At 33.4% G+C, this 26618-nt stretch overlaps 2 protein-coding genes across 6 annotated transcripts; one reads left to right on the top strand and one right to left on the bottom strand.

Annotated features, from left to right (window-relative positions):
- Positions 1-18960, bottom strand: LOC123716417 (spastin). Of its 3 annotated transcripts, none has more exons than XM_045672152.1 (11): positions 18363-18960; positions 18044-18214; positions 17711-17878; positions 7511-7701; positions 5162-5365; positions 4062-4176; positions 3261-3403; positions 2601-2791; positions 2066-2265; positions 1675-1858; positions 1-996 (listed from the first exon to the last, which is right to left on the bottom strand). In XM_045672152.1, exons 1-10 carry the CDS (start codon positions 18823-18825, stop codon positions 1695-1697), a joined length of 2010 nt encoding a protein of 669 aa, XP_045528108.1. In that variant the 5' UTR covers positions 18826-18960; the 3' UTR covers positions 1-996; positions 1675-1694. The 3 variants fall into 3 exon arrangements, with proteins under 3 accessions (XP_045528108.1, XP_045528109.1, XP_045528110.1); XM_045672153.1 differs by having other exon boundaries at positions 5162-5353; XM_045672154.1 differs by lacking the exon at positions 17711-17878.
- Positions 18961-19110: 150 nt separating this feature from the next.
- Positions 19111-26522, top strand: LOC123716379 (tryptophan--tRNA ligase, cytoplasmic). Of its 3 annotated transcripts, none has more exons than XM_045672092.1 (9): positions 19111-19238; positions 19487-19611; positions 19874-19942; positions 20028-20187; positions 20397-20579; positions 23189-23366; positions 23628-23834; positions 25022-25153; positions 25736-26522. In XM_045672092.1, the coding sequence occupies exons 2-9, from the start codon at positions 19494-19496 to the stop codon at positions 25895-25897; spliced, it is 1209 nt and encodes a 402-aa protein (XP_045528048.1). In that variant the 5' UTR covers positions 19111-19238; positions 19487-19493; the 3' UTR covers positions 25898-26522. The 3 variants fall into 3 exon arrangements, with proteins under 3 accessions (XP_045528048.1, XP_045528049.1, XP_045528047.1); XM_045672093.1 differs by having other exon boundaries at positions 19117-19253; XM_045672091.1 differs by lacking the exon at positions 19111-19238 and adding an exon at positions 19307-19377.
- The last annotated feature ends 96 nt before the right edge of the window (positions 26523-26618 follow it).

The raw sequence follows: 26618 nt of genomic DNA, 5'->3' as shown, positions 1-26618 counted from the left end.
AACATAATAAAATAAAATTGTTTTGCAAAATTTGAATACTCGATGAAAACCTTCAATAATTTTGTAATATTTATTATTTAATTCAATATTAACAGATCTTATAATCGGTTTTAAAATACATATATTAGACGTGTTTAAAGGCCCGTATTTTATAAACTCCCTCAAATTTAAATCAGCTTTCAAGAGCTGTCAAAATTTTTCTCTATTTTGACATTGACAGTGGTCAAGCGGAGGTACCTATTAAAATAAAGGCCTTAATATTGTTGACATTTTTTTTTTAAATAAGCATCACTAATTATTATTATAATATAAAATGTAGGTTGTTCATCGTAATTTTATTAGAGAATCACTAAACAATTTATTTAAAAAAAATCATTCTAAATAATCAATCAAATTATATACAAATTCATATAATTCTTATATAAGTTTCATTAATTGTGCGTAATTCATTATAATCATACTGAATAAAAATAGTGTCGTCTTCGTCTAATGTACGCGATATATATTGTAAAAGCGAGATACATACTTCTAACATCGACAACGATATAAATATTTCGGAAATAGCCAAAAGGATGAATGAATAATTTAGAAGAGGAAATCTCTAAGACCTAATAAGGAATTTAATGGCATCCTTTTGGACGGGAACACAATATAACCCGACTGAATAGAAAAGGTGTACAACGAAAGCATCTACAAACATTAAAAGCGACTTCTTCATTCAGCCGTATTACATCTTAGGAGCTATTCTATTAACTACATTGAATTGGTATGGCCATACATCTGGCTGATTGAACTACGAAACCCCTGACTAGACCAGTTTAAATTAAACTTTATACTACAATAATAATCAAATGTCAAAACAATTATTGAAATTAATGGAATTGATGGGCATTTGAGCGACATTAATAAAATTTACAACAAAATTCATTCATATTACGCAACCATTTTGATCCGACGCTTCTGAAATCACCTAACGATCCTTGTATAAAATAGTACCTGAAATAGTTTAGTTAGCCTTTACTAACGGTCATGTTTATACCTCCTATAAGCCTTACTTAATTAAACATTGTTTTGTCACATTAATTGCCATGCGACACGTGTTAAGTTTTAAATGGGCATAGTTATTTCAATTTGTGGCATGTATCACGTTGCAAATAAATGAAACGAAAAAAATTGTTGTCTGTAAAATCGGTTTACGTAAGATACGTGACAACGTCCAAAAACATTGATAAAATAATAGCACACTTTTATGAATAACAATTAAATATTTTTTTATAAAATTATCACTATTTTGTACGGATACATAGGAGTCAATCCACGTACGCATAAGCCAATCTAGTGGAAGAGATATAGATGTGGAGCAAGCGTAACGGGACAATGATTCATGGTATTAGACATTGTCACGTCAAAATTACTTATGTAATTGAAGATTATAGTTCGTATTATCATAGTGTGAGCATAACAATACGCTGAGGAATCTATTTTTTAACTATCCCACACACATCCTACATCCCACATCCAGCAACCTCTTTCACAGGTGTGTGGGTGAGTTAGTATGCGCTAATGATTGCTAAAGTATAAAACAAGTCTTAGTGAAACGGACCTTATCGCTGATTGATTGCGCACACAAATTTGAATCCTGTAAACCTCTAGGTATTTATAAGCTCCTGGTACCTGTATAACAATCACTGTATTCATACGCCAAGCTCGCCGTATTGCACGGACCATTTCTCGTACGCGACAAGACTGTGCGGCGACACCGACGGCCGAATTCGCTTCAACGCATCCATAAAGTCCTGGTACATTATGTTCCGAACTAGCGAGAGATCCAGGCATTTAACTTCTTCTGGATCTAGTTCTGTAAGTATTTATTGAATTGAATTAATTATAACGTAGTTAATTGTAACGTAGGTAAGGTAGTTGTCTAAAAATATATGGGTACATCTATTGATATTTACGTACAGTGTGACCAGTTTACTGTACTTTTAAGAAATAGTAACAGATTTGTTAGTATGTTCTCCCTTTAATCATTACCGCTTATACAAAATCGTACTATTTGTATTACCTCTAATCGGTCCAAGCGCAGCATCCCTACAGAGTGCAGTAAGATCGCTGCCCGAATATCCATCTGTTAGTGCAGAGAGTCTCGCCAATTCATCCTCACTGATTGAAGCGGCCGCTGACCCACGGGAAAGCACGCGACGCAACAGAGCTCCACGCGTACGTGAATCCGGCAACGTAACGTACACGCGTTTGGGAAATCGTCTGTAAGTTCAAGTTTAAAGGTTAATTACTATTAAGAGTTATGTTGAAAGGAAAGGAACGAAAGATAGGCATCTTTTAAATTAAATAAAGTTGTTTTAGTTCCAAAAATGATTTATGCGGACTAAAGACACTAAAGAAAATACAAATTTGACTACCGTCAAACAATGTTTAACGACGAAAATAAAAATGTGTTTGTTCATTATTGCATTATTATGTATAAGATTTCGGAACGCTTTTAAGGTAAAAAATATCTGAGTCAGGATTCCCAGCTCTACCATAACGTATTCCGTAACGATAAAAAAATTGTTATATCATATTTATAAGGCACACAATACCTCAAAGCGGCTTCATCCAACTCTTGAGGGCGATTAGTGGCGGCCATAACAATAAGTCTGTCGGCCCCCGCAGCAGGTAACCCATCGAACTCAACCAAGAACTCGGTTTTAAGCCTTCGTGACGCCTCATGCTCGCCCGTTGACCGCTCACATAACAAGGAGTCCACTTCATCCACGAATATTATTGACGGCTATAACAATTAAGTTGCAGGGTTGGCATAATGATTTCCACGTACGCCTCATCCCTGAGGTCGTAGGTTCGACTGTACACCAATGGACTTCCCGTCCATGTGCGCATTAGTGGCTCGTTCGGTGAAGTAAATCTTGAGGAAACCGGAATGCTATTGAAATAAATTGTCAACGGGTGTCGGGCACATGGTGTGTGTCGTGCACAGGGTGTGTGTGTGAGGGTTGATCACCTACTTGCCTAAGGGTTGTAGCGCCACTGGTTTTATTTTCAATTAAATATAAATTCTCAGTAACATACAACTAGTAACTAGTAACATTGAAGAAAACATTTTTTTTAACCGGATTAGAGCTATTTGTATTATTATAAACTTATAATTATTTTACATAATTTTAAATTTAAATTTTTCCGACGTTTCGCGTGCTTTACAGCGTGCATGGTCACGGTGACTAGTAACAGAAAAAAATAATGACCTGCAACTCTCTCGCGACTTGAAAGAGCGCTCGCACCATCTTCTCCCCGTCACCAACGTACTTGCTGGTGAGAGTTGCGGCAGATATTGAGAAGAACGTTGCTGAACACTCCGCAGCTACGCACCTTGCTAATAACGTCTTACCTGAAACATTGAGGCACTTTTAAGAATTCAGTAGCATTTGAATTACGATCTCTTAGCTTGGAGAGATGGGATGCCACCACTGCGATTTGTTTTTTGGTATATAACCTCTCCTGATATTAAGTGATAACACTGGCCATAGACACACACATAGTGAGTTTTTAAGAATTTGTACTCTTCTTGAAGGACACATAGGAGTGGTGCGTGGAAAAACTGTCTTAAAAAACGCTCAGCTGTGGAAGGACGGACGTCGAGGTGATACGGATAGATGATGATGTTGACGATGATGAAACTCAACTGTAGGTACTCCGAACTACTCCCATATAAATACTCGTACGCCTCTGATTGATGTTTTTTTTTAATTATACATTTCTTAATCTCCCTGACCTATTTTATAAAGAAGACTCGCGAGAAGACTGGCGTAGCCACTGCTTTAATAATATCCCTTATATATATTTTCGGGCTGTGGCTGTCGTATGTTAAACGCTTAAGTAGAAACTATCTATGCAGATGAGAATTTTTATTACCTACCAGTTGGTCGGTTTAGCCTATTGCTACATGTAAGTGCAATAAAAATAAATATTTATGATGAAAAATCCTGCTTCATTATTACGTACTGCAGAACTTTTTTTGTTTTAATTAAAAAATAAAAATATTTTACCATTTCCTGGCGGTCCGAATAATAAAAGCCCTTTAGCAGGAGACCGCAAACCCGTAAACAATTCTGGTCTTAACGAGGGTAGGACGACCATTTCTTGTAACGCTTGCTTTGCTGCCTGAAATTTATAAAAAATATTTTACAGAACGCCAAGTATAAGAAAACAAGACTTAAAAACGCGTTTATAATATTTGTTTTAATTAACACACGTAACAATTATTTTTTTTAAATTTCTATAATACATTTTATTCATCAATAGTAGGAGTTGTGATAAATAAACCCGTTCAGAGTGTATTCTAATATTTTATATTCGTACATAAAAGACGTATTAAAAAAATCTAAAAAATAAGGATTGAATAATTGGACAACCTGGGGTGTGATTGGTTGACTCCATATATTAAAGTTAGACGTTATATGTATGTCACAGCCTACTAGATTAATTAGCCGTTCAATTAACACAGAGTGGAACTAAATTTAAATTAACAGTCAACAGGGTTGGCAAGTAAACGTCTTTGATCCAAGTAATTTGCCTAACTGTTTGATCAACTGGCTAAATATCTTTCAGGTCGCTAGTTAAACGGCGTTGTTTAGTTAAGAGGCTGTTTGAACGGATAATTAAGCTAGTTGGCTATATTCTTTTTATATATGTATTTGTTTTATGTGCTTTTCTTTTGTTTGTTTTTATTTCTCTGAAGTATTAAGCAGCCAACTAAACTTGAGTTGTGGAGTGGCCGTTCAGGCCAAACTAACAAAACCTTAATGTTTTTTGGTAATTTGTTTATTTATAACATTAAAGCAAAAAAAATGTAATAAAACATTATTTAACTACTATTGTCTTTTATTAACATAACTTTTACACATTAAAAGAAAACACTTTTTTAGCGGATTGAAGCTATGTATGTTGAACTTATAATTATTTTACATAATTTTGAAGCGTGACCACGCACGCTGTAAAGCACGCGAAACGTCGAGAAAAATTTAAAATTGTTTTCTTTAAATTATTTAACTAATTAAAGTTTTATATAAAAAGTAAAACGGATCGTTCACTCCAACATATTATAAAACTAGTAATATATTCTACTAATCTATACTTAAAAACTTACATCCTGCCCAGCGATATCCTCCCAGTGTACCTTAGGTCCACCTTCAACAATTTCGTCCAGTATAAGTTGGACCAGCTTGGGATCGACACCTCGTACTGAAAGCGTAGACTGCGGGGTTCTACTTCTAGTGGGCGTGCCTCGCTGCGAGCCGCCACTTACTGCTCTTCTCACTGGTGAGCCGTTCGCCGGTACCTGATATGCGCCCTTATCGTGAGCGAATGGTATGATCGGTTAATGAATGATGATGCATGATATGAACAGGTCAGTAGGGACTTCATTAAATGTGTCGTTATGTTTATTGGTAATACAAATAATCAATTTAATGGACCTAGATGGTTATAGAGTTATAAAGCAGTGCAGGCTTCAGCATGCGACTCTCATCACTGATGTCGTAGGTTCGATCTCCGGCTGTGTACCACATGTATTTTTGTATGTGCGTATTTATTTCGAACGGTGAAGGAAAACATCGTGAGGAAACCGGCTTGCCTTAGACCTAAAAAGTCGACGGCGTGTGTCAGGCACAGAATGACTTGATTACTTCGGTACTCGCAATATACAGATTGACACAACATGAAACAGATTCGTAAATCTGAGGCCAGACCTAAAAAGGTTGTAGCGCCACTGACTTATTTATTTTTAGATGGAAAATATTAAATAATAATGAAAGTGAACGATTGCGTTAAGTTGCTGTTACTTCATTATAGCTCGAGAGTCTTGAATATGTAAAAATTCAAAACAAATAATTTTTGTGAATAAATAAAATGACAGAGACAATAACAGTGATAATGTCCAGATGCGACGTCGGTTTGAGAAAGTGATGGCAACACCTACAGAATATTCCCCGTGCAACCAACTTCGAACACCTAAATATCTATTAAAAGACCGTTTTCAAAATCAAAGTTCAAAAAAATGTTTGTTCTCAGTTCCCCAAGAAGTAATTTCAAATATGCATCAAAAATACATACAAGTGGTATATATGTCGCAGTAAAGTAGTTATATCAGAGAGTTAATTGAATTGTTTATTTTAATCAAAATGAATGAAAATGACGACTTGATTGAATATCGACATTTAATTAACTGTCTAGAGATTCAATTAACTCTCTGATTTAACTACTTTACTGCGACATATATATTCAGTTAGTAGGTAGTAGTTTGATACTATATATTCAGATAGTTTATTGGTTGGGTTCTACAATTGTATTAAAATGGTGTAATCTTTCCGCACTGACTATACTAATAAGTTTTTCTTGTTAAAAGTCGCAATATTTTTCGACACCGTCCAGGCTTTGGAACGCGATCTCATATTCTGTAGTGAAACATGGTACTAACTATGCCTTGCAATTGCAATTGATTAATTCAATATATATTTAATTAGATAATTGTTTGCTAACATATGCAAACATCTTGTAAACGATTACAAGGTTTTATCAACTTACCGACTGCACTAATATTCTATATATGTATAGATTGTATGTTGTACATACTAAGTGAAATTTTTTTTCAGTATGTCATAAAACTAGTTTTACGAGTTTGCAGAACCTTCTTTTGTCGAAACACGAAAGTAGTTCACGGAAAGCTTGTTAAGTTTTCCCGGAAATTAAGCCCAGGCGGTTCAATAAAAGCTCGTAGGGCAGGTTGTTTGGCGTTTTTATTTCTCATTACGTTCTCAAAGGAAAATTGGAATATCATATATTGGTTTTATAGGGCTGAATTGTAGGCCGGAGGATGTCAAGTATAGTAGTAAGCATCTGGTAACTAGCAAAAACTAGATCTACTAGGCAGTGAAACCCATAAAAGGTACACCTGCCAGTTGGAGGCTGCGTTTTGCCATATTTAGTTAAAGGACTTAACGATTATTTAATCTTTATTGTTAACTAACTGCTCTTGGGAACTTCGTTCCGCCTTAGTAAGTTGTTTTTACTTAGCCTACCCTTGTAGTAGCTACATATCAACATATTAAACATTTTGCTATGCTACCCCAATGTGACTATATGCATTTCAGGAATAAAATCCTAAGTACTAACCTAAAAGTTATTTTCCTAATTTTTTCTATACCTTTTCCCAGAGTTTAAGCATTAAATTTAAAAATATACTTGAATTTGTCCAGAGCATAGCTTAAGCTTAGCAACATAGTTTGGGATTCATTTTATTTATATAGCTGTGTTGTCGCATCGACTTCTCGGATGTACATACAACGAACAGTTTTTAACGTTATAAAAATAAATAAACTTATATGTTGGAGACCAGGCCAAATTTTTAACTTTTGCATTAAAGATGTGTACAGGACGTCTGTCGGTCCGCTAGTCATATATTTATTTCACCGTTAAATTGTATGTTTAATATACTTACAGATAATTGTCGTTTGACGGCTGGAGGTGTGGACGCCGGCTTCAGCGGATATCTACTGTAGCCACCGTTCGAGCTGTTCGGCTGTGACGATGACCTGCCCATAGATCGAGGTAGAGTTTGGGACTTCATCAGGGGCCCGCCAATTCCACTCTGTGTCCTTCTGCTGGCTGTTGTTAGCTTACGACCGGCCACTAAAAATAATATATATCAATTAGTTGACAGGGTTTAACCTACGCCAGAACAGATGCGTTATCTTGGACAAGGGTATCTGAAGAGCTTCACTGCACGAAATTACGTGGATGAGTAAACTTTTAAGTTTAGGGTTAAGCGTGCGATCTGTATCTCTAATGTCGTTTCTTCGTATCGCGGCTGCACCAAATGGTTTTTTTTTTAAATCCCAATAAGCACTTGCTTCTATGGTGAAGGCAAACATCTGTCAAACATAGAAAGCTGATCACCTACTTGTGTATAAACTAAAAACAATCGAATTAACGGACATAATCTAAAGCCAAGACATGTTGTAGTGTCACTTATAAATATTGGATTAAAAAGATACACGCTGCCGCTGCAAACATGTTTAATTCAGTAAAATCTTTTTTAACATAATGTGTTCCGCATTTTTATATAATGTAAATACAAGGACAGCTTAAATAGCTCTGTATATAGGGATCTCAATTTGCTGTATACATTGTAACACTAATTAGTATTCAACATAAATGCATTCATTCGAAGACTATTTACTTTCCCTACATCCATTGTATGTTTATTTAAACTATAATTTTCTAGTCTAAAAGTAATATTTATTTTGACTTCGAATAATGCCACCGTATAGTTACTGTTACTATTTAAAGGATTTGGATTTCTTTTTAATATAGCAGGGAGTTCATCTGATGTTAAGTGACACCGCCGACCATGAACACTCACATTGACAGAAGGCTCGCAAGTGCCTTACCAGCCTTTTAATACGCTCTTTTCTTGAGGGAACCTAAGTCGAATCGGTTCGGAAATACTTCAAAGGGCAGCCGGTTCCACATAGAAGTAGTGCGCGGCAAGAACTGCCTTAAAAAACGCTCAGTTGTAGAATGACGTGCACGGACTAAAACAATGTAATTGTCTACATGGCGATGTTATTATTCTGTTACGACTTAGAATACTTTCTAGAGCTTACTATTTACGATGTCAACATCTCTCTCATATTCTGCTGTATTACAAAATCCGCCACCATTTTGTCTTACAATTTTTAATTTGGATTTCGAAATCAGTAATTTCAAATTGAAAAAGGCAGCAAATCTACCAACGAGATACAATAGAGGTATCGTTCCACGCTTTAATTCACGAGTCAAATTGATTAATTTTCAATAAATGTTTTGTTTGATTAAAAATAACTGTTTCTTTTAACTTAAATTCAAAATTCATAAGATCACTTAATAATTTATGATCCTCCTCCTCCCTTAACCCTCCAACTGGGGAAGACACATCTCCGCGTCCGATACATTGCAAACAGGTGATCAAGCTTCCAGGCCAACCGGAAACCATTTCGCGAAAAGTTAACGCCACATTAACTACAAAGCCACAGGCGGAGCGATTTTGAGCCAACTACAAGTCCCAAGAGCATTTTGGAACACCTACACAGCGTAGGTGTACTAATTGTCTCGTAACAAACCTGACTTTCGTACGATTACAAAACTGGGTCGTCAATTTATCGACATACTTATTAAATTTTATCAACACGTATCGTGAGTAAAACGTAATCTTATAAGTCCAATGAATAGTTTGGTACTGATAGTATAACGGTAGGAAAGAGTTTTTCGCTTTGGGATCGGTTTTGATTTCCTGTAGGACAGCAAATTATAATCTGTACATCTCTGACCGTGTAGATCCAACTGGACAATCCTCTCACATGACTAGTGAAAATTATAATGCAATTGTACTGCCGTAGAAAGGACATTATCACAGACTTATGTGACGAGACCAAGAAAGATCAATAATGCGCGCAATGATTAGTCCGACGAAAGGCTACACCCTGGGGTTCCTTTAGAAAGGCTTGTCACGTGTTAACGCATTCATATTTTTTCACAAAAATATTCACAATGATGACATTTTTTAATATTGTTTTCTCATCACATATACATTATATTTTAAAAATGATAACATGAAACCCATCAGACCAATAATAAAAACGAACAAACCAACTACTTGGTAAAGTTACTTTAATTTGAATAGAAAAACGTAGATTCTAAAATAAATTTTTAATATCTCTTCTTGCAGAGTAGACACTAAAATAAATCTAGATCGCGATATAAGTAACACATTTTAAATTATATTTCAAATTTACAAGCGGTAGAAGTAGTTAATAGTAAGTATAAAAAAAAGTCTCTTTAATAATAAGGCTCTGTCTTTGTACTTCTGATCTACCCCTAGACACAAAGGAATGTACTACCGCCTGATATAAAACGGTAATAAAGGTATTTCGTTTGTAAATAAACCTTTATGTTAATAAATAAGGGTATAATGTACACAATTTTTTTTAATAAAAAAATTCCACAGTTATTTTGCATTAAGATTATTGTACTGTCCTGGTAAAGCTTAATAATACACTTATAATCATGTGAGAATGCCATATTAATCATCACGTCTTCCCACGAATTGAATAGACATAACGGTTTTTAGATTTCATTAATTTTTACTTAATCTAATTTAAAATGTTACAAATTTTAGCTCTGTAATATCAAATTAAACAAATAAGGAATTGACGATAATAAAACGACGTTATTCCAAAATGAAATAATATCAGCTGCGTTACGAACTGCAAAAAATCGTGCAATATTTATATTAAAAAAGCAACATCAAAAGAGGCTTTCACGTCGGTCGCAATGAGTGCCTACTCCATTTCAAGGGAATGAGGCCGCGAGCTCAACATTCTAGTTTGTTGGGCCTTTTTCAGAGATATTAGACGCTTTGTGTTACGTCATTCTAAGTATTCGTTTGTTGTCGCTCGTTTTGTTTAATAAGAATTTAGTTCATGTGACAACAATGTTACTCTAGATATATAAAGCCAATTAAAGGAGTTAATAATAAAATAAATCAATAATTAATGGCGCTACAACCTTTTTAGGTTTGGACCTCAAATCTGTTTCAAGATCATTTGTTAATCTAGTAGGCAAGTAGGTTGTGTCAGGCACTGAAGGCTTCAAGCCGTCGACTTCTTGGGTCTAAGGCAAGCCGGTTTCGTCACGATGTTTTACTTCACCGTTCGAGCTAATGTTAAATGCGCACATAGAAAGAAAATCCATTGATGCACAGCCGGGGATGGAACCTACGACCTCAGGAATGAGAGCCACATGCTGAAGCCACTAGGCCAACACTACTCTAGAAAGAAGTTAACGCTCGTGATAATTCCCTTAGGTAAAATAGATCGACACCTACACCATACTAATGTCTCAGTAATCTTTCCTAATTTTAAAGGATAATATGTTGATTAAAAAAAATTATAAAGCAATCCATATTATAAAAGTAATCTAGCTTTGTAAAAAAATCATTAAACTTTACAAACATTAAAATAGTTTTACAATATAACTACTTATAAATTTAACCGTAAAGCTCTCACTCGTCGTGGTTTAATTTAAACTGAAGCCTAATTGGTGTCTAAAACTTATCAGAATATTTAATAATTTATCACGGTTTGACGCAATGCAGTTAGCAAATAGATAAAACGATCAACGAATCTTGTATGGTTAGTGAATAAATAAATTCTAGACACTACGACACTGTTAAATGAAATTATCTTACAAGTTTATTTTTTATTATATATTTTTTTTATAGAACAGGGGCAAACGGGCAGGAGGGTCACCTGTTAAGTGATACCAATGCCCATGGACACTCAATGCCAGATGGCTCGCGAGTTTTGCCGGCCTTTTAAGAATTGGTACGCTCTTTTCTTGATGGTAATTGGTTCGGAAATACTTCAGTGGGCAGCTGGTACCACATATATTATATAGACAATATTGTAATTCATATAATAGCTTTCTAGTCAGACTTACGGTTAGAAAATATTGAACAGAAGATATATCTAAAAGCCTAAAAACTAAACTCAAACCTCGAAGGCTTTTTTATTATATATATACCTCCAAACGCGAATCCGCAAACATGTTGTCTTGAGAAATGTGCTCGATTCATATAAAAATGAAGAAAGAGGAATTTTTAAACACTGCAATATATTGCCCATAACAGAAAAAGTAAATAAATGCCTTCTAGTCGAGCACTTTTTTCCAAAATGACATAAAAAAACGAGTGGAGCACAAGACTCGAGCGGTAACGCAAATACGGCTCTGTACATCGAGAGCAAACAACGTATATGGCGAAAGAACGTTGCGGTATTGGCTAATAAATGGTCTACCCAATCAGATATTAGATAGCCTAACGCTAACCAACATAAACAGTAAATTAAAAAACTAATTTTATATGCGTTTGTCGCGCTCCTAAACAAGACTGCTATGGTTATTAATACAAACCACAGCGGTTTTCTTATGTAACATATTCTAGTTATATTAGATTGTATAATAAAGAGAAAAAAATCATTGGAGGATATAAATAATATTTAAAACTAAGATTTTTGTTCCGGAAAAGCGATCAGTCTGTATGAGGTGAAGTTCAAAATATACCATGTGTGTAGTATAAAAATATTTGAATTCAAAACTAAGTTTGCGGGTTCGGCTAATATGTTTATTATATTGTAGGAGAAAAGGCCAGTTGACCATTACAATCTCATTATAGACAGTAAAACGCCAAATTTAAGTAACGAACAAGAACACAGAACGTCAAATATCACATAAAAGCTCGATTTTTATTTGCGAAATAACATTATTATATCGTGACTAATCATGCTAAAGCCGTTGGACACTAGGCACATGTGTTATGGGTGAACAGATACTCTTCCGTGGTTCATATACAAGACATTGTAATGTATAAAACATATAATATGTAAAATGTAAATGTAAAATTAATATTTTATTACCAAAGAAAACTTATATATATGTAAAAGAAACTTAAAAATAAGATACTCTGTGTACATTAGCTGCGTAAACAATTTAATTATTATGAAATTTCGCAAAAAGGTGTCAGGTGAAGGTCAATGTATAATGTATGTACACGCGAAAGTCAGAAAAGTAGGTCGTATTTACCTTAAACTTTAAGCTGAAAGATAAAACAGATACCTTGTAAAGAGTATTTTTTAAGCATTAAGCATTATAATTAAGATCATGTTACAACTGCAAATTAGCAGTTGCTATAAACGAATATAAAACGGCAGGCCGGTTTCCTCACAATGTTTTCTTCACAGTTGGAGCAAATGTTAAATGCGCACATAGAACGAAATTACATTGGTGCACTGCCTGGGATCGAACACACGACCTCATGTGAGTCGCAAGCTGAAGCCTAGGCTAACACTGCTCTCAAAAAATATAAACCTAAATTTTTTTCACGATTGGACTTCAGACCCAATAAGTCCACGGAGTGCGTCAGGCGCAGAAGGCTGATCATCTACTATATATGTACTGTATAAGTATATAAGATTATCAAATGATCATGAAACAGATACAGAAATTGGAGGCCCACACCTAAAAACTTCCTTCATTGGCCTAATATATATCTAGACTAACATTGTTTTCACATAAACTAACTAACAGAAATCTGAGGCCCAGTCTCAAGACCTAAAAAGGTTGGAGCGCCATTGATTTTTGTTAAATGTGTAAAAGTAATTTAGGAGCGAAATTCCCGAAACTCCCCAAAAGCAGACACATTTCAGGGTCTATTTGATCATCTGGACAATACACACTTTGCCTCACCAATATAAAAAAAATATGTAACGTAATAAATAAATTATTTAAAACAGGACTAATGATCTAATACTAAAAAGAAGATAAAAAAGTATCTAACACAAAATATATAAAGTTCAATTTACAAAAACACACACAAATAGTTATTTATTTAACTTAGACAATGAAAATGTCTAGCCATTCTAATCAGACTTAGAGAATTGCAGACCTAGAGGTTCGTTGCACTGTAACAATAATGTAAACATCTTTTATGAAAAAAATACTTTTCCTATTGTTCTTTTATTTAAAACTTTAAATAATAACGCAACGAACGTTAAATGCAAAGTAGTTGAAAGTTTTAACCTATAAATACTAATTAATGATTAGTAGGTAAGTACAATTTTGTACAATAAATGCATGATTTAAACTGACGTCGTGACGTAAAATTAAAATCAAATATGGTGTAACTCAAATACGTAAATCTTTAAAACATATTTCAGTTTTATTTAAATAAAAAAACGAACCTACATTTTTTTTATATATTTGCTTAAGAATAGGAGATAGGCAGGAATGAGCCTAGTATATTTACAAGTACCTATTATATTTTAATCAATTTAAGTGAAGCACACTGCACACGACCTTGATGTTAACATAGAACAATATGAGATCGATAAACGTCTGTATTACGATGCTGCTGACCTTAGCAATCCATTTCATTTGAATATTCCAATTACTTAATACAAAAATTACACTAAATTCGAACAAGTAACAAACATCGTAAAAGTTTTTTTTAATTGTAATCTGAATAAACAGTGTACTTTAATTCAAACTAATGCGAGGACGATTAGTAAATAGGTAAATATTATTTATCTTAATACTTAGAGAGCAACATTTAGGTTTTACTTTAAATCTGAGATCGGAAAATCGAAAATCGCAATCTGCCAAAAGTAATTTCACAAAGACAAAGTTGCCACCAGCTTGTTTCTAATAATCTTGTATATACTGTTAAATTCTGTTAAAGTATTCGTAAAAGTAATTTTCCAACGACAAATTGAATTAAATTTAATATTATATTGAGATTGGCTATAAGATGTTGACGCCAGTTTAATATTCAAAGCCATTAATTCAAGAACACTTCACGATCTAACTAAGCGTTGCAGATTTAGTAGTGCCTAACTTCAAACTTTAATTTTAGTTCAGCCCTTTTAATGTTTTAATAAATAAAAATGACTTTTTCAAATTTCGAATTTCATAACTAAGCCAAAAATTTGAAAAGCTTTTATGTGGCTATGAAAAAACGATTTCTTATTAATAAATGTATTACACAAAACTTTTATTAAACGGGTTTTACAACTGTCGCTTTATACCAGTGTACAAAAAGGCTTTCACTGTTTGACCAAAGTTTGGAGCTGACTCATACATAGTCATCAAAAGCTTAAAAATCCTATGCTAACATAACAAGGGAATAAAAGGGCCGATTTTAGCATTCAAATAAGAAGTAGACTTGGAGTTTGCTCATATTTCTATTTTAGGTTAAATGACGCATAATAAAATACAATGTTAATGTTGACTAAGGTATTGACTGTAATAGATTTTGCTCCATTTGTTGTGTACCAAGATTAACAGGGAATTCAGTTTAAAGGAAATTTATAATTCAGTAATATTAACAATTTAAAAAAAAAACGAAGGACGACAACGTGAAATTTTATATCGTCATATCGTCAGACTTTTTTTTCGGTAAATAACCGTAATTGTCTGCCCTCTATTGTAATTGTACTTAGATAATAGAAATTTCAATATTTTCCTCTTTAAAACTCTTATACGTTGAAGTGTTGGCGATCGCAGAGTGTTTAAGAACTCTGAAGTCTATTGTTAAAAGAATAAAAGAGGAAAAATGAAATGGCTAGACTTTGTTCGAGTCTAGACTGCAGAATAATTTATAAGTAGGAAAATTCTATTTGCGTGATTTATTATATGTACGAACGGTATCAACTGTTTTACTAATATTAATAGGATAACCTTACATCCGACTAAACAAATTGTAAGTTACTTTTTACGTTATTCCATATAAAAAATAATGAGATTATTGTACCAAAAAGTTTGGATTAATTTGAAGTCTTAGGAAGTTCACCCTGATCCTCAAATAATGAAGAGGGTGACGAGCTTTTTTAGCTTTAGCCCCGACAGAGAACATGCCGCTACTATGATATTAAAAATGTTTATAAATATTATACGAATAATATATATAAAGTACTACACGACAGACATAAACATAATTATACTGAACACAACATATTAAATGTAGGAGACCAGTCGGTTTTTTGTTCAATTCGCTTGTTAATTGCGTTTTTATAAAGATAATGGCAATATGTCAACAGTATGCTGTAAGTGGAACATTAGCTTCGCTTTAATTATAAATAAGCGTGACATTTCCGCGGCTTTATCTATTTTCATTCGCATCACGATCGAAACGTCATGACTGGATTCTGTATCTATTGTGCTTGGAGTATCAAAGAGAACCGATTTAGTTACGATTTCTTAAATAAAGAAAGGTAATGTCAGATATCGATTTCACGGTGAAGCCCCACTTTTGGGGCTTTCTTAGAATTATAAAAATACCACAAAACCCTAGGAAAATTTTAAACGAATTGTCTTGAAGACCTATTGAAAACGCGTAGGGTTGGTTAGGTTTCATTAATATTATTAACTCCGTTATTATTCATACTAAAATAATTATAATGTTTCGTTCCAACTAAAATGTTAGCATTTTCCAGCTGATGTTAAGTATTTCTTACTTTATTATTACGACACTTTATTTAAATATGTATTGTGAAGCCATGTGAAGCATGGGGCATGGTTGTAGTTCTTTCAGTGCGTTCTACGCCCTTGATTTGAGAACTGGTAGTAAATGTAAAGATCTTCCCTTTATATATCGACGTTCAGCAGAGTTACCAGTATGATTAAATAATTTTGATTTGATTAATGCTAACATCCATCTTGTATAGCTTTCGTAAGCCTATTTTTAACTATATCAAGACGTGTTTTTATGGTTATTCGTCAAGTCTTCAATTTCTCGGAAGGCTTTCAAAATAACTGTGATATATTAATTAAATTAACACGCATTTAGACAGGTTTATGTACAGAAATTATGAGTTCACAGAACTGTATAACTATTCAAAGTTTTGGCTTCAGGCCATATGATACTGATATTTTCACTTTAGTTATTATAAATTAGATCCACTATGGTATAGCAAAACCAATTCGCTGCTAATCGAACTAGAGATAAAGTGCAATTATTTTATAATTACAGATTTTTGTGACTTGCATTTGTCTCTCTTTTATTATTATACGATGAAATAATTGTAAACAAATAAATTTGCGTTTTGAAAACGGAACTTTGGGAGAATACATTTCAAAACCTTGTTTCATTATATCTATCGACTACCGTATATAAATGAAGTATGGAACTGTAAGTCCATGTCGCTTATAAGACAACAATAGCGAGCCATCTTTCATGCGACTAGAAAAAGCAAACTTGCTATTTTAGTTTGTCTTACACCGTTAGGACAATGGACTTCCCGTTCGTCCTTTAATCTTGTTAAGTGTCACTTGATATATCCTTGTTTCATAGAAAGTTGGTAACATAATACATATCGCATATATTTTATTACGCTAGGCAACTACTGACCCATGATACGTACCCATTGTGAAACATGGATAAGCGGAAATTTAAAGTGCAACGCATCATTACTTTCTATGACATCCCCCTAGTAATCATGATACGTTATTTATACTTATACAAGTATAACTAAACATCTACTGGCGGTTAAATTTAACTCAATCAATAGTTTTCGGCAAACATTCACTTATCATAATTATTATTATTAATAACTTCATTAAGTACACAACTTTTTCAGAGATAAAACTATTATATGTTAGATATGAAAAGAAACTTTATTTATTTAATATTAGTGATTCAAATGAATGCAGATGAAATTAAAATGATGCATTAAGTAAAGATAAGAAGGTATCACTTCTATATATTCTTGTTAAAATACACTTTGGGTTTTAATTTTTTGTTAATACTTACCTTTTAATGTTAGCTACAACCAAATGATGTGGAACATAATATTGTTATAAAAATCGCTTATGTTATATGACATGCACGAATTAAAAATATCCATTAATGATTCTTGTTCTCTACAAAAACACTTACTCTGTATCACACAGAAAGCATAAAACAATTAGTAAGCACAGTGAACCCACATGCAAACACTGCTAAACAAAAACCAATCAAAAAATTGTTTTGTCATCAACTGTTATATATATTTTTCTCATTTTGCAGCAGGTTATGTCAAACGAAGCTAAGTATAGTGTGGTATTCTACCTTCAGTTGGTGGCTTCGTTTGACCACTGTTACTTTCTGTATGCGCTAGCAGTGTCGTCTTCGACTTCTCTAGTGGCCTTCTCGCCTTTAATGGGGACTCCATAGGTTTTTTTTCACTCCTCTCAGGCTCAGTTTCAACCCCCAATTTACTCAGGGCCACAAGGTTGGCTACATTGAAATAATGCCTCTGTTAAACCAGTTTATATTGTGGTGTTTAAAAAACAAAAGGAAAAGCTATCATGCAGCTCACAGCCAATTTCATTTGACACACAACGTAAATTTAGAGCATAAATAATAATAGCTGTGATCTAAAATTTTAACTTTATATCATACCAAGAAAATGTAACCGGTCCTTTGCCATTCCCAGATTAGTTTTCATTTTTTCATGTAGTCTTTGAGCTCTTTGCCATGCATCTCCACGACCTCCCCAGCAATCCACAGCAATGCCTCGCTCCAATTCATAGATCCCTTTTTTATATAATTCTATGGCTAGTTCTTTTTGACCTATAAAATTAAAGCATAAGGACTAATTTTGGGATTCTTTTCTATGGAAAACAAAAATAAATAAATATTTATAGAATTTTTTGAACTAAACTATTTCTAAACATTTCATATTCAAAATTAAAAGTATCAAAGGATTATATTTAAGTACCTTCATTTTCCTCATCAATCTTCAATGCTTTCGATATGTATTCAAAGGCCTTGCGATGATGATGCTTCTGTTTGGCTAGTAATGGATCTCCTGGTCCAACATTATTTGTATAGGGCATTTCTTCAGCGTGGACAATTTCTGTCGATATAATCCCGTCTTTAACAACCACTTCCAAATTGCACTCACCACTTTTACGAGGCCTATGTATAAACCGATGTGATGCAGAATACAAATATTTGAAAATTATAAATAACTGATATAAAATGGATCGTAACAGGTTGAACAGAATAATAATCGGAAAGGAAACCACGTAGAGGTTTCTTTTGTGGACAGAGGGTTGCGATTCATTTCGCAACGCTGATCCTTTAACTACATCTGCATCAACCTTCTTTGATTTTCTATTCGGAGATCTAGTTGTTTTTCGCGGTAATCTGCCACCATTGAAATCATCACCGGAAACCATTAAGAACACAAATGTTTCGGCTGTTTCAACACCAAATAGCCATACAATTATCAGCAGACGCACGTTTATTATTCTTAAACACAAAACCTAAATACAGCAGTACATCGCGACGAGAGCCCAATACGACTGCTCCAGCGACCAGTACAGACTGCCGTAAAAGTTTAAAAAAAAATTATTGAAGCTTCTGCTTTGAAGTTACATCAACTGACATAACGTTTGATTCGTATCTGACAGCTAACATTAGCGTAAATGCTAACGTCAACAATCGTCACTATTCAGTAATCACTTGACAATTGAATAGATAATAGATATCATCACTGATCAGTGATCACATCAATATTTGTTTTACGGTTTACCACAAGCTTTAAATTAAATTTATAATACGGTAGTATATAATTTCTAAAGTAAAAAACGTAAGTAACGATAAGGTATGATAGGCGTCACATTCTTATAAAATATTTATTTTTTATGTCTCCGATTATGGCAAATGTTTTTGACGAAAGAGAGAACAAATTATTATATATTTACAGTTATATTAAAGTTATGTGTTAGGTAATGCGTTTGTATTGTCTGTAGTTGCATGTTATTATTATATTAATAATCATTAAGGCATAAGCATGTTCATTGCATTGTATATCAAATATCATGCATCCTTTTTTAGGTTAGTCATGGCTGAGTTGGAGGAGCAACTTAATAATGTATCTGTTAATGAGGATGATGATTTCGTAGACCCATGGAATGTAGCTGGAAAGTCCCAAACAGGAATTGACTATGACAAACTTATAAGTATGATTCTTCTTATTTTGTTCAACTCTGGATTAATTGTTCTGTTTTTATATATTAATTTGAACCTAAATTGGCAGATTTAAAATTGTGTACTTTTGTATTAATTTATTTTATTATTAGAAGAGAATTGAAATAAATATGTTTGTCACAAACTGAATCTCTATTGAAATATCTAATATTCTGTGTATTTACATTATATACAATTTAAATTCATATACAAACAAAAAAAAATATTCCTTAGTTTTTTTTCTATACTTTCCAGAAAGATTTGGTAGTCAGAAGATAGATGAAGAACTTATTCAACGGTTTGAAAAAGTGACTGGACAAAAAGGTCAGTATACTTTAAAAAATATATAATTTCTATTTCCTTCCTTAATTTCTAATCATTATTTTTATCACATTATCAAATGTTTCAGCTCATCACTTTTTAAGACGTGGTATATTCTTTTCACACAGAGATTTCCATATTATTTTAAATCTTCATGAAGCAGGCAAGAAATTTTATTTGTATACGGGGAGAGGCCCATCTTCTGAAAGTATGCATATTGGTCATTTAATACCATTTATATTTACCAAGTGAGTCCATTCAATATATGATATTTATAAACACTGGAAATATAAAAATATATGAAATTAAAAAAGTTACATAAAAGTTAACATGCGAATAAGGTTTTTGTTCAGATTAATTTGATATCTGAAGATACATTATTAGGTCCTGAGATGACTAAGTTATCCGTAAAAGTATCTTATGTTAGCTGTAGTTATAAAAAACATTTTGCTTTTAGGTGGTTACAAGATGTGTTTCATGTTCCATTGATAATTCAGCTTACTGATGATGAAAAGGTTATGTGGAAGGATATCAAAATTGAAGATGCAAGACAAATGGCCTTTAACAATGCTAAGGATATTATTGCAGTTGGCTTTAATCCATCTAATACATTTATTTTTAATGATCTAGACTTTATTGGGTATGTTTTGGTAACTATTAAAAAAACACCTGTTCTTGATTTATAACCATAACTTAGTTTCAAAAATTAAAATTACATTTTCACACTATTTTACTCAGTACTTTAGTAAAATTAAAATAGTCGTAAAAAGATTCTTAGGATTTGCATAAACATATATATCCTAAAATGATTATAAACATGTATTTTACAAAACCTTGCGCAACCGTTGCAACACGCGTTGTCGCGATGCGCAGAGACGACACATTCACGACTCAGTGTCTAATGGGGATCCCTCAAAAATATGGAAATTTTTAAAATCTCTGGGTATCGGTAAGCCACCACGTACTGCCATGACTCCCGATATCGACGTAAACAGCCTAAACGCCCATTTTACCTCTCACTCCACTTCAAGTAATATCGATCTGGACTTAACACTTGAGTATATATCATCTCTCCCTCGTCCTAGTTTTCCATCTTTCTCTTTCGATGAATTCTCTAGTCAGAAAGTTGAATCGAGTATTTCTTCTATTCATTCCAACGCTGTTGGTTCTGACCTGATTAGTCGTGCTATGATCATACCTATTCTCTCTCTTATACTTCCTGTAATCACACATATTTTTAATTTTTCCATTTCTATAGGTGAATTTCCTTCTTGCTGGAAGGATGGACTTATCATCCCTATCCCCAAAAAGGCTAATCCTAGTACTTTTTCAGATTTTCGACCCATCTCGATTCTGCCATTTCTATCCAAGATACTTGAACGCCTCATACATGAGCAATTAAATAATTTCCTAAACAAAAATTCCATACTGAATCCACTTCAGTCTGGGTTTCGACCTGGACATAGCACTACTACTGCTCTGGTCAGAGTAGCCGATGATATTCGCGAAGGCATGGACCACAAACAACTCACAATTCTCACACTGCTAGATTTCAGCAACGCTTTTAATACTATTAATTTTAAAATTCTAATGGGGTTGCTTAGATCTATTAATATTTCTTCTCATGCTGTTAACTGGTTCTCTAACTATCTTAATGGGCGCCGCCAGTGTATTAAGACAAGCGATTGCATATCTCAGTGGAGTTTGATTGAATCTGGCGTTCCGCAAGGTGGCGTACTTTCTCCTCTTCTTTTTGCTATATATATTAACTCCTTAACTTTCCGACTTTCAACTAATTTTCATTTATACGCTGACGATCTTCAAATCTACGTACAATCAAGTCTCGATGATCTCCCGCAAGCCATACAATCTACCAACAATGAGCTGGCAAAGATAGTTGACTGGAGTAAAAAATTTGGTCTTCTAATCAATCCCAAAAAGAGTAAGGTATTAATTATTGGCAGCCCCTATTTCACGACGAGAATTGATTGGGCCAGGATATCCCCTATCCATATCGATGGTGTAATTTTAAATTTTAGCCGTACAGTAAAAAATTTGGGGGTTTTATTTGATCAAAATTTATCCTGGGAGCAGCATGTTAAAGAAGTTAGCCGAAAATTATACGGTGCCTCCAGTATCCTTCGACGTCTTAGTAATTTTCTTCCCTTTAGTACCAAAACCTCACTGGCGCAATCTCTCCTCCTGCCTTTACTGGACTACGCCGATTCCTGCTCCTCCGATCTTAACGAGGAATTGCTAAATAGACTGGATCGTCTCCAAAATTTCTGTATCAGATTTATATTCGGTCTAAGAAAGTACGATCATATCTCTGCGTTCCGTAAGCGGCTAGGCTGGTTGCCAATTCGTCAGCGACGCGATGCTCATGTTCTTCATCTCCTATATTCCATCCTGTTCAACCCTAAAACTCCTTCCTATCTCAAAAATGATTTCAATTTTTTGGGAGCCCATAACTATAGCTTACGCTCTTCCGAAAATTATACCCTTGAAATCCCATCTCATAACTCCTCCTTTCTTGGCGATTCCTTTAAGGTCTCCGCAGTTAGGCTATGGAATTCACTTCCCGTCCCTATTCGCTTAGCTCCTTCTTTATCTTCCTTTAAATTTCTTCTGTACAAACATTACCTGTCCACATCGTATCCCGAACTTTCTTACTAACTACTAACTGACGTGAGACTTATCTTAAATTATCGTGATTTATGTGTCTTTTTACTCTTTAATGTATCTTTAATATTTTATTCCTGTTTAGTTTTGTTTAATAACTGTGTATTACATGTATTTTGCACTACTTGCCTATCTTATTTAATACATTTATTTTTTTCTTTACTCACAGTGGTTGCCTGGAAGAGATCGCTCGTAAGCGATAAGGCCGCCAGTTGCCCTCCTTTTGATTTAATTATGTTAATTTTTATTTTTATTTTGTAGTGTAACGAAGTGTAAATAAATAAATAAATAAATAAATTATATGTAGTATAATTATAAAATATGATTTGTTGCTAACAAATTAAAATTTAATAACCTTCAATAATATGTCCTTGAGTACTTGCATACATAATATTTATGATTAAAACTAAATCTATGTGTAAAGTATTAGGCAATAAGTAAATTAAATAGATTTTCATAATAAGTGTTATTAGAACATTCAGTAACAATATCAGGCTGATGCTTTTGCACATTATTTGTGTATGGTAAAAATATATCACACATACATAAATTATAGTTTTTTTACAGACAGTGTCCGGCATTCTATCAGAATATGTTGAGGGTGCAAAAGTGTGTCACTTTTAATCAAGTCAAAGGTATATTTGGCTTTGGAGACTCAGATGTTATCGGTAAAATAACATTTCCCTCAATAGAAGCAGCACCAGCCTTCTCGACTAGTCTGCCATTTATATTTGAAAACAAAGTTGTAAGTATGAATTCCTTCCTAATTTTTGGATAAATACCACCTTTTAGCTGAAAAGATTATATTAATTAGTTTTGCTCAAATTGATTTCAATTTCATTTGGATTTTTTTATATCATTTCTACTAAAAGACTTAAGTAATGTCAAAAATATTTATAACAGTCAGTGTAAGACTGATTAGTTATATTTTTTTAATTGTATTAGACTGCGACATATATATGACTATTCACAGCATATTTATGAAATACCTTACCGCATCTTACAGGTACCATGTCTTATCCCATGTGCAATCGACCAAGACCCATACTTCAGAATGACTCGGGATGTAGCAGCCCGCCTGAAACTGCCGAAACCAGCTCTGCTTCATGCAAGCTTTCTTCCAGCACTGCAAGGTGCCCAGCAGAAGATGTCAGCTAGTGATCCCAATGCTTCAATTTTCCTTAACGACACACCAAAGCAGATTAAGAACAAGGTTAGTTAAGGAATATGTTTAGGAAAATTGTCAAGAACATTATACAAACAGCATTTACAAACTATAAATAGCAGATATTAAGTTTTCATACCTATTAACTGTGCTATATTCTATGTATATATATATTAAATATTAGTTTTTTTTTGCTTTTTACTAGTGTTAGAAATATAAGTTTCCTAACAAAAGTTAATTCAATTAATTTCAGAAATAATTAGAACTAGCTGCGGTAGCAGTCTCCTCTGAAACCTTACTGCATTCATTAAGACTTTGTCTATTACTTTCCTCTATTAATCTTTATTTATTACTAGTTGTTGTTATTATCTATAACACGTTATTATATATAATACATGTATTTTTGCACTACTTGCCTATCTTATGTAATTACATATTAAATTTAATACATTTTTATTAATTTTTTCTTTACTCACAGTGGTTGCCTGGAAGAGATCGCTCGAAAGCGATAAGCCAGTTACCCTCCTTTTGATTTAATTCTGTTCAATTTTTTATTTTCTGTAGTGTAACGAAGTGTTAATATAAGTAATAAAAATATATAAATAATTGAGACCGAGGCCTACTTTTATAATTCAAAGTAATAATATAGTAGTATATGACTACTTGCAGGTCATACATTTAATACATTTATATATGTCGTAGCCAAGTGGCTGTTCAACTAGCGACCTGAATGATGTTCTATACGAAATCTAATTTATCAAATAGCTAAACAAATGACTTGGATCAATGACGTTACTTGCCTATCTTTGTGATTTCTATTTAGTTCCAATTTCTGCCACTTACATCGAACAATCAATATAGCGTCAGCAAACAACAAATTTGATGATATTTTCCAAAGTTTTATGTTTTGTATGGAAGAGTGTGATACTAAGAATTAGTGTTTTTTTTATTATAAATATATTAAATAAATGATTTCTTATGTCAGATATTTCATCTTTTTTATTTCGGTCACTTGGTCGTGCGTAGGGCCTAAGCATTAACCACTGTTAAATATTGTAACAAACCCTACGGCTGAACATCATTTAGCCGCTAGTTAAACGGCGCTGTTTAGTAAAGAGGCTAGGCTGTTGACTGAAAGGATAATTAAGATATTTGGCTGCGACATATACATGGCTTAACGTAAAAATGTCTACCATATCTTAATAATATAATTACTAAGAGACTTATTATTACAGATAAACAAATACGCATTCTCTGGAGGACAAGCGACGGTTGAAGAACATCGGGAAAAGGGTGGCAACACTGACGTGGATATTTCGTACAAATACTTAACCTTCTTCCTTGAAGATGACGAGAAACTTGCTGAAGTTAGTACCATTTGTAAAGGCTTTGTTTTTAAAGGGAGCGTAACGCCTCGAGTTCGGTTGCCGTTTATATTAAAATTTAATTTTGTTGTAGAATTTATGTGGCAATTGTACGGCCAGATGACACAATGTTAGGTTGAAGATGTAACTTAGAAGGAAGGACAAAGGAGATATATAACTGGTGCTAAAAACAATGTTTTCTTAATGAAAATTTTGAAGCCTTTAATTGAATAATATTTATTATTGTGTTTGAATTTAGTTTTTTAAACCTCGCCTTAAATAAGTTAGGGAGCGTTCAAGTATTACGTAACGAAATGGGGGGGGGGGGTTCCTCGTGTTAAACGTTGCAGTGCGGGGATTGAATAACGCGTTATTCTTAATATTATTTTCCACTTTCCAGTACTTTACACCACATAATGGTAAGTTTTAGGTATCAGGTAGTCACGAAACGTTTTACTATTAAATACAGAAACGTTACGGCGCGGTTCATGGAGGGGGGGGGTCCCAAAAGTAGCGTGACATATTAACGTCAACGCTCTCTTAACTGAGCATGTTATTCAAACGAAATTTAATTTTTAATTGCAGATTAAAAAATCATACGAATCCGGAGAATTACTTACTGGAGAATTGAAAAAGTTGGCCGTAGAAACGATCACACCTCTGATACAGGACTACCAAGTGCGACGCGCTCAAGTCACTGATGACGTCATGAGAAAATTCTTCGAAATACGCAAGATTGACGTTTGATCTCAATCAACTGCATTATTTAAATGCATTTATGTACAGTAACTATTTATTAAAGCGTCTCTCTTAAAATGTACAGAGTTTTTACAAAAAAAAAATATTTTCTTTCAATAAACGTTAAACGTTTCCTGGTTCAGCGGTAAATATTCCATAGTGGCTTAAATTATTGATCTCTGCAAAAAGTTATGGTTATATGAGCTTATAATAGTCCGAGTAGAAAACTTGCTAAAGCACCGAAGTTACTATACAATTTTGTTATTTTCGTCTTATAATTTTTTTATTAATAATTATTTGATACTTAAAATTTACATGTATTTTGTTTTGGATTTGATGAAACTTTGTTTTTAATGTATGTATGCTCACTTGAATAATAACAAAATGGTGTTAATTGTAGGCTCTGAGTAACATTTAAAGGGACATTTATTTATGAGTAATTTAAAATTGCACTTTGTCTCTAAGTTGATTTTAAACCATATTTTGTATGTAATTTAAGGTTGTGCTTAGCACATGAATTATATTTTGCTGATGAAGAGCTACTTTCAAACAACTGATTTTTTCATTTCACAAATACGTTTTGTAAAATAAACGGTAAACCAATATAATAAGCTTGAAAAAATAAATATTAAGACACTCGGATATTTGAAATTCATTAAACCTATCCAAATAATTGTCATCCGATTTGTATTTTTAATCTTCACACATACTACACATTAGTTATTTTTGT

Source organism: Pieris brassicae, chromosome 11 (genome assembly GCF_905147105.1).
Source record: "Pieris brassicae chromosome 11, ilPieBrab1.1, whole genome shotgun sequence".
NCBI classification, from domain to species: domain Eukaryota; kingdom Metazoa; phylum Arthropoda; class Insecta; order Lepidoptera; family Pieridae; genus Pieris; species Pieris brassicae.
The sequence above is the reverse complement of the archived record's forward strand: the minus strand, read 5'-3'. Positions and strand labels throughout refer to the sequence as shown.

Bases quoted from the DNA above. Each gene is read 5' to 3' on its own strand.
- LOC123716417 (XM_045672152.1), bottom strand. From the start codon at position 18,825: ATGGTTTCCGGTGATGATTTCAATGGTGGCAGATTACCGCGAAAAACA. The intron at 7,702-17,710 runs GTAGAATACCAC...TATTATTTTTAG, and splicing joins AACGAAGCCACCAACTGAAG to TGGCCGGTCGTAAGCTAACA. The intron at 2,266-2,600 runs GTATTGTGTGCC...TTGAACTTACAG, and splicing joins TTGGATGAAGCCGCTTTGAG to ACGATTTCCCAAACGCGTGT.
- LOC123716379 (XM_045672091.1), top strand. From the start codon at position 19,313: ATGTTTTTGACGAAAGAGAGAACAAATTATTATATATTTACAGTTATA. The intron at 19,943-20,027 runs GTCAGTATACTT...CAAATGTTTCAG, and splicing joins AAAAGTGACTGGACAAAAAG to CTCATCACTTTTTAAGACGT. The intron at 25,154-25,735 runs GTTAGTACCATT...TTTTAATTGCAG, and splicing joins ATGACGAGAAACTTGCTGAA to ATTAAAAAATCATACGAATC.